Here is an 8939-nt window from a genome sequence, read left to right on the forward strand (position 1 = left end):
TAAGAATTAGGTGAGCTCCATATTGATTTTAGGGAGAAAAAGAAAAGGATAAACGTAATTTTAAAGAGCTTCACGCGCTTAGATCTGAGTGCAACACACAAATTTTGCCATGTCGGGTTTAAGAAATACAGTTCTTCCAAATAGATTTTAGGGAGCTCCATATTGATTTTAAGGAGAAAAAGAAAAGGATAAACGTAATTTTAAAGAGCTTCACGCGCTTAGATCTGAGTGCAACACACAAATTTTGCCATGTCGGGTTTAAGAAATACAGTTCTTCCAAATAGAAGTGTCTGTCTGATCATATACCAAGTTAAGGTGTTCATCTGATTGTTGTGGACAACTTAAAGGGACTGTTTATATATTTCGCCTTTTCTTTTTTAAATACTTGCAATGTAAGTTGCTAAATATACGGGACAAAGAATACAACTCCATGCGACTTTTAGACTAGCCTTACGTCATGAAAAGGGAGCGGGTCGGATCAAATATGGCCCGGTCGAAAATGAATAAAATATATAATTCAATCCATGTTTAATACTAATAAAAATTGGGTTAATCAGCAAATAATATTCATGACTTGTTAATGATCCTTTTTCAAGAGGCGTAAATCACGCATTTACTCCCAAAATGCGATAATTGCCTACATGTTTAAACCCTCCCTTTTTTAACCTTTAATTTCAGTAGCCACCTTTAGATAATATAAGAATATATAGCATAACTGAAGTTACTACCGAGTGTTACTTTTGATTTTCAAGTGATATCAAATTCATTACTAACTGAATATGGGAAGAGTAGGTAGTTGCATATTAGGGCTGAAGCGGCAAATAGACAAGTTTATTAGAATCATATGAATGGAAGTCAGAAGTCAGCATTACGTATGTATAACAGTACCTGAGAAGGAATAAGAAATTAAACATCCAAAGTTAGAAGATGCATAAAACAAGCTCTTCATCTAGCAGCCCCATCCTATCTGACTAATAAACAAAATCACAATAAACCCGGAAAAAAGAAAGGTGGGGGAGGAGTGGAATAAGAAAACAAAAACGGCTCCACATGACGGAGACAGGATTTACAAGGAAAACTACACATATATTATGAACCTATAGGGCATACCATGATCAAGCTTATAAAGTCAATGTATGCATGGATTGTCGGAAGTTACTTGACACGAGAAGCAACGGAAACAGCAACTTCGTTAAACATAACTTGAATGAGATTCGACGATTAGTTGGTGCAGCAGATTTCGAGGGTGTCCTTCCAGCAACAGCAGGTGCAACTCCGGAACTATTAGGGGAATTCTGCTGCTCTGTTGGCAGTGAGTTTGGCGAACTACCATTTGCTGGAGTCATTGGCAGTTTATTACTATCAGTAAGGTCTTGACCTGACAAGCAATTGAACATGCAAAGATTCAAATCAGACATCCAAATAATCAGAATTGGAAAACAAAGTAGGGTTAAATCATCAACTGGCAAGGAGCATTTTTCTGCCCCTTTTTCTCTTTTGGAATGTGTAATGAAGCAAGATAAAATAATAAAAAAGGAAAGACGTGAAGGTAGAAAGCAAGTTTTACTGGAAGACTAGCTGCAAACCGCACCATCACATACTCCAGATGACAGATATAGTGTAGCTAATTATTCTTAAAACTAGGGGATCGCAATCAGTAAGATCTTCCAAACACTTTCCTTACCCACCCTTACAGAACGGAGGTATCTTCCCTACCTGCGACCTGCCACTAAACTCTGAACACTTCTCGCAGGCACAACACCTTATCAATTTTTTCTAGTTTGTATCTTCCTCCTATTTGTGCAGCTATTAACAAAGTGTCCAAGAGAAATTAAACATCAGTGTTACCAAGTAGGCTGATGCAGTGAGCAATGAAGACTAATAAATGACAAAGAAACAGCAGGATAGAGACAAGTAGTTTAAGATGAGCATAGAAGCGACTGAGGAAGTGACTCAAAATACAGATACTAACATGACCAGAGAAAACTTCCTCTTATATGTTCATCTAATAAAGCCAATAGTATCTGGAAGACCATAGTTTATGTACAATATTAATTTTTGGTGAAACTGCGAACAAGCTTTATGTATATCACATTGACTCTTGCTGGGTGTAAAAAATTGCAGTTCAACTTCTCAATACACAAGAATAGGTTTTTAGGAGTGAAGTAACAGAATACGAGTAATAGCAGTTAATTTAATCACCCACGGGTATAGACAAGAAAGCAGTTATAGTTAAATCCAAATCCAGAGCAAACCAAAACAATTAGTGATCAGATATTGGTACTCACAGTCAGAGAGTGACCAACCCAGTTTCAGGTTTTCTCTATCAAACACCATCCGATATCCCGTCATGAAGTTCTCTGTACAGGAAACTGATTGTTAGCACTTCTAAAAATTGAGAGAGGAAATTGCAATATCACTTTTGCATTACAGTTTGACCCCCTTCCTTTGCAGGTGGAAATTATTTACAGTTGCATACAGAAGGAAGAAACCACATGGGGAAGAGAGTCAGGCTTACGTCCAATCGTTCCGATATCTATGCCCGAAGGCTCCACAGCTAAACAAAATCCAACAGCACCCTACATCACAATATTGAATTAATTCAAAATTAATTGGAAGTGAAGGACCAAAAGCTGGCATGATAAAAAAACCAGGAAAAATAAAATAGGACGCACCACAGATTTACATGTAATCAAAAGAACCAAAAAGTTCATCTCTGAGCTAAAAAACAGATGGAGTATATTCAAGAACTTACCTGACTGCCATAAATCACAAATACAGGATCCTGGACTATAAAAGTGCTGTTCGTCATGAACTTCAGAGTAAATGAAGGAATCTTTGGTAACCCTTCAGAACTGTCTAGGTTCAAATACGCATTCAGTACATATAAAGAGACAGAAAAAAGAAAGTACATCTCTCTTTCTCTTATATTCCATTACCTGGATTTGTAGCAATATTGCCAAGGATATCCTTCAAAGCTGGCTTTTGTAGCATTCACTTCCCTGTCAAACTGTAACCGGAAAAGGACATGTAAAAATACAGCACTTTAAAGTACAATAAGCAGCAAATAGTTGTAAGCCTACCTCTTTAACGACTCTATCGTAAATTTGATCTGGGAGAAATGTAAAGGATGTCCCACTATCCACAATGGCTTTGAAGTTTGTCTGTTCAATACAGGAGCTCCCAACACAACATGATTCCACCCCAACAAGATAAGTAACACTGAATCATGAATCACTCGTGATGTTAATCAACAGAGAGTTTAACAAACCATACATGCAAGACAATAGTAGAGGTAAACACACAAATACAGCACTCAAACTAATAAGCAAGTCTCTGAATTCACAATTTTACATACAATTGTCCATCTGAAGGCAGAAAGGAAGTTATTTGCTGGGTAGCAGGCCCTTGATCTCCAAAGAAAATCCTTCCTGAATCATCTTCCTTAAAACAAAGAGAAAAGCAGTTTCGGACAAATCCAGCTTTTGCAAGACGACTAGGAACTGAAATCTCTCCAGGTCCCAAACCCAAAAGACCGTCAGGTGCAACTCCATTTAGGTAACCACCAGTTTGCTTACTGCCACATCTGATATGAAAAGAAATTTAGACCTGCTTAATACAGTTTTTTCCGCAAACAGAACCATGCGAAACTAGTCCCCTGCACGAAATTCTTATTCGAACTTAACATACAAGTTGCTCAATGGAACACACCCGAAAATGACTGGAGCTCTAGCAGAGCTGTTGGCTGTCATACGGCTGCCTGATGCAAGGTGCAAGATATCTTCCACGAGCACTCCAGATGTGGATGTATCATCTGACACATAGTTCACAGTGTATGGGCAAGGCTGCTTAGGGTTTTTGCAATTTGAACCCAGTTCGCATAACTGATGGCTGCACGACAGGAACTTACTTGTGCTTGAGCCGGATGGATTGTACTCGTTTAGATCTTTATCCTGCATAATAGATGCCCCAAATACCAGGGAGCACCTGCCAATCAATCATCTGATATAAGTGCTAAACATGTAGGCTGTATTAGCAAAGACTCCACATCTACATCCAGTAACTGATATTTATCTAGAGGATGGGATTAAGGTTCTTCTAATAGGAGATCCAGCAACTCCAAGAAAAAGATTCTCTGGCTTACTATAATCTGGAAAGACAACAACTCGCAAATGATATTGAATAAAATGTACAAATTTCTGAAGTATCCATCGTAAATAATGAACTGCGTGTTATAAATAGAACCCAAAAACAATGTAGAAAGATAAGATGATATAATACTGCATGAAGACATATCTCTCAGGTTTGCTATTCTGTAGGAATCTCTTTTTGTTTTATTTTCGGTTTTTCAGCTTATCTGTTTCTCTGATCCCTTAGTGTACTCTAGGGGTGTCAAATCTAGCCCATATTAGTGTAATCTGACCAATTGATAAAGTATTGATTGGTCAAGAGACCAGGTGGCACAAGTTGACCCCAGAAGAAAACTTTGTTAAAAAGTATGAAACAAAAGTCGTTGGTTTAGTCTGTGTTCATCTACTCTCTGTATGTATAAAGAAAAAAGTCATTCTATGTAATTAAATGAACTCCAGAAAAAGGCAAACAAACAAAACAATGATTTTGAATTAGACAGGTTGGGCCATGACCGATTGTTTAGCCCAAACTGACCAAACCTATCTTGACCAAAACAACCTCGGGTTGGGTCATGACCCTTAGTTTACTCAACCCATTTCAAGTTGACCCAACTGCCTTCTTATCACTCTTAAGAGTAATTGTTTCTGTCTACTGTAGGCCTAAACTAAATGAATGTGAGGATCATATCCAATGGATAGGTGATACTGATTATATACCTGAAATGGCCTTCGACCCTTCTGTTATTCAATATTCAAAAGTAAAACTTCAGTTTAAGGAAGAGAACTTTATATTCAGATATCTCAAAATGGTAACCGCAATACTTGTTTTGGTGGCATAAACAGTCACATAATAGATCAGTTATCAACTAAAACCAAAAGAACAAGAAATTAAAAGGCAAATGACAGAAACCAAATGAACAAATAGGAATCAAGAAGTAGACAAGTAAGGCTGATTACAGAGAGGGTACTTGACCACTAAAGGCCCTATATTTTCAGTTATACCAAGTCTACTATGAAATTAGAAAACATGAAACATTGTTTAATGCAGTACGTGACCTTGTCTGCCTGGTAATTAAAGTATTACAAGTTCCTGTGAGTCTTAGGGTCGTTTGGTAGGAGGTATTAGCAAAAATAATGCAAGCATTAGCTTTTTGCATTACTAGTCCCTTGTTTGATACAATTTTCAACCTAGTATTAATTATACATCCTATTTGGTACTATCCTATGTATAACTAATACATAGCAAACCATGGTATTAGCAATGCAAGCATTTTTAATACTTGCATAAGCATGGTTAAAGACATAATTGCCCCTCAAATCTCTCAAAGTGTACAAATTTAAAGAATGTGGAAGGTATTTTTGGAAACAGATAATTTTTTAAGAAATTATGCAATGCTTTAATACACCAAATCAAATAGTGGATAAGAAATAATCTCAGCATATCTAATGCTAGCATAACAAATCCCAGCTTCACTAATACCAATATTACTAATACCCTCTACTCAGTACTATTCTTATACCTCCAATCAAACGACCCCTTAAAACATTAAGGCTTTTTCTTTCTTTTTGAAGTAGTTGACATTAAGATTTAAACAATTTTTCTAATGCTTTAGGAATCATACTAATTATATAATTCTGACGAGTGGACATGATCTCTCATCACTGAAGGTTAAGAATTGGCACTTTATAAGTTCCAATGGAAACATTTTAACCTTTTCACCAAACATTACTGAATTCCGGTAAGACTTGAATGAGACTTCAAAAGGGAACGGCATTAGGATCCAAAGGTGAGTCGCAACTAACAACCATATTCTCTATCCTTCTATACCAGTCCAAGTGTCAAAGTACAGAGATAAAGAAAAAGTTAACGTGCTGTATCAACTTGATGAATAATTTCGTAGCGTGGTTTGGATGTCAAACCACTCAACTGAAGCCAGCCAAGAAAGATATATAACACTAGTGCAGTCACTAACAGCAAGAAACTAGGAACAAACATTTATAACAGTGATATAACATTCTTGGTTAATATTGCATACCAGGCTGCTATAGTAACTGGCTGATAGAGGAGCGCATTGTACACATTCACATGGAACCCAAAGCAAGTCACTTCCAGCATCCAGTGCGACGAGAAAAGAAACAGTTGGGGTTCCTATATCAATATAAATGTAATGTAACCTGAACAAAATTGCATAAATTTGGATTAAGATCTTCATATAACCCCGGAATGCAAACTCTTACAATGTAATAAACGAAAAAGAATAAAATTAGGCACCAAATCCGAACTTGCATCAAACCTTATGTGCCAGAAATGCAATTCACGCACACTGAGACGACTTTCATTTGATGAACCCCTAACCATGTTTTTTTTCTTTTTTTAAATTCAAGCTGAAACCACTAATTTCAGAAAAGTTTTCAGTAACATCCTACATTCCATCACCGAAAGAGAACATACATAAACCAAACCCAAAATCCTTCTACTAGCTGACATATGCATAGTCCCATTATATTATTCCATCCCGATTATTCCACTATGTCCCATTTTTAGGATATGTTAATCTAGTGTATTCATCAATAGACAGACTATGGACAAACTTGATTATGGACTACTTTGTAGTTATGATCGTTATGGGCGTATTCATCAATAGATAGATTACAGAAAAACTTGATTTTGGACTAGTTTGTAGTTATGAGCATTATGGGCTAATTCATAACCTACACAAGCAAAATGTTCCAATTACGATGGAACAACTAAATATTGCCATAGTACATATGTAGCCATCATCCATGAAATCATATTCTTTAAACACCAATTGACTTTTCATTAATGCTTTCCAAACTCAAATTTTTTTTCTATTTTAGCAACAGATAATAAATTGCTCGGACAGGTACAAGCCAAAATCAATTAAGCCTACACTTAAAAATTAACAAAACTCCCAAAGGTTCCAAACAAAATAATGTCACATCAGCATCCCAAAATAGTACAACTAATATTTTTCCATCTATTACTTTGACTAAAACACCAATTTTAGACCATATAGTTAGAAGAGAGATGGTACATATTCATTAATGAACCAATTTATTTTTCATTAATGCTTCCAAAAACCAGAATTTAAAACTCCCAGTTGACATACTATAATAATCCTGTTAGATAGTTACAGGCTAGAATCAGAACAAAGTCTTAATTAAACACACACTGATAAAAGTTAACAACATTCACAACCCTTTTTTAGAAAGTTACATCATTAATCCTCAAACAGTATTTTCTATGAACTGCTTTGTTTTAACACTAAGATCAAAATAACTACTCTCTCTATTCCATTTTATGTGATGGTATTTGACTGGCACGAACTTTAAGAAAGAAAGACAGACCATTCTTTTCAAGACAGACTGAAAAGTAAGGTGTGCCACATAAAATGAAGAAGAGGTAACGGACCATCCAAAGTCATTTCCTAACGGCATCGTTTTGCTACCCTCGGAAGGAAAAAGAAGCTGAAACTGAGGACCAAGTTTCATTTTTTGCCGCTGCAAATCGCTGCTCATCAGCCTCCCATAGTACTCCAAGCTCCTGTGTTGCGGCCACACTTCCCCATTCCTTGAAACCCTAAGTTTTTTTACCTCGTCGGAGAATCTATGGACTAACTTTGAGGAATAGAACATATCCGCCGCTACTACCCCACATTCAACCACCATAGTTAACCCCACCACCACCGCTGCAAAACTCACCTTCCAAATCGCCATTGAACCCAAGATCTAGCTTTTTAAAGGGTGAAAATGGAAGGAACTTGTAATAGTATAAGTATATTTATATATAAAGGTCTCTGTGTGTGTGTGTGTGTGTTTTATGGGTATATTTACAGAGTGAAGGATGTAAGCTGAGAGGAAATGGCTTGGTGGTAGGAGGGAGGTAGGTGGGTGATTCTGGTGTGTGTATGTATATATGTTATGTGTAAATGAGAAGAAGATTTGGAGGGGTTAGTGGTGAAGTGAAGAGAGGAAAGTAGGAGAGAGTGAGGAGGAGTAAGGAAGAAGACGAAGATGGAGATCACGCGTGTCACCGCGCATTGTGGTGGGAATCTTACACTATATAATGTGTTAGATACTTCACGCTTTTTAAGCTACTCTTTTCTAAGTAATGTAATAACTTTTGTGGTTCATTCTAAAACCAAAAATCAATAAAAAGAAGAGCAAACTTCATTTGTAGCCACTAGGGCCAAACTTATATCACCTGATAGCCACAAAATAACCGCTTACAAGTAATAGCCTCAAAACAATAACAAAGGCTAGCAACTGAAAAAGTTAAAACTATACGCTCAACGCAAACGAAAAGGAAAGCAATCGTAATCGATTTTGCATCCTAAATTCACGCGTTCAGTATGGGATCTTCAACCTCCAAACACTATAAAAATCGCCAATTATTCACATTGTGAAAAAAATTCTAGGGGTTCTGAAGATTAAACCCAGAGAAGAGCTCCCAAAAATTCACGCTGAAATTCAAAGTTTTTGCACAATTGTTGCTTACAATCAGCTTAATAGAGTTGAGATTTCGTTCTTAAATTGTGAAATTGATACAAAATCGACAAAATCAACTAATGTCTATGGAGATTGTGAATGTTAGAACTACCGTTCCAACTTTGATTCCGATTTTACTTCAACACAGTGGTGAATGGGTAAGTGAGAGTAAATTTGTTAATTTTCTTGTTAATGGCGTGTTGATCAATTCGGGCTGTAGCTATGATTATTTTGTTGATGAGATATACAAGCAGTTGGGTAGAGATCCAATTACAAGTGCAATGGAGATAAAATATACAG

The 8939-nt window shown here is 36.5% G+C and overlaps 1 protein-coding gene across 4 annotated transcripts; it reads right to left on the bottom strand.

The window, feature by feature from the left end:
• LOC109227647 (aspartic proteinase-like protein 1) lies at positions 811 to 8267 on the bottom strand. 4 transcript variants are annotated; one of them, XM_019392856.1, is made up of 11 exons: positions 7564 to 8267; positions 6167 to 6305; positions 3911 to 3953; positions 3691 to 3814; positions 3359 to 3586; positions 3084 to 3222; positions 2940 to 3010; positions 2756 to 2855; positions 2519 to 2579; positions 2289 to 2360; positions 811 to 1378 (listed from the first exon to the last, which is right to left on the bottom strand). In XM_019392856.1, the coding sequence occupies exons 1-11, from the start codon at positions 7866 to 7868 to the stop codon at positions 1122 to 1124; spliced, it is 1539 nt and encodes a 512-aa protein (XP_019248401.1). In that variant the 5' UTR covers positions 7869 to 8267; the 3' UTR covers positions 811 to 1121. The 4 variants fall into 4 exon arrangements, with proteins under 4 accessions (XP_019248401.1, XP_019248393.1, XP_019248397.1 ...); XM_019392848.1 differs by having other exon boundaries at positions 3691 to 3953; XM_019392852.1 differs by having other exon boundaries at positions 3712 to 3953; positions 7564 to 8265.

This window comes from Nicotiana attenuata, chromosome 1 (assembly GCF_001879085.1).
Source record: "Nicotiana attenuata strain UT chromosome 1, NIATTr2, whole genome shotgun sequence".
Classification (NCBI taxonomy): Eukaryota; Viridiplantae; Streptophyta; class Magnoliopsida; order Solanales; family Solanaceae; genus Nicotiana; species Nicotiana attenuata.

Coding starts and splice junctions, on each gene's coding strand:
- LOC109227647 (XM_019392848.1), bottom strand. CDS start 7,868: ATGGCGATTTGGAAGGTGAGTTTTGCAGCGGTGGTGGTGGGGTTAACT. Junction 3,587..3,690: donor TGTGTTCCATTGAGCAACTT/GTATGTTAAGTT, acceptor TTTTCATATCAG/ATGTGGCAGTAAGCAAACTG. Junction 3,223..3,358: donor CTGCCTTCAGATGGACAATT/GTATGTAAAATT, acceptor TTCATGATTCAG/TGTTACTTATCTTGTTGGGG.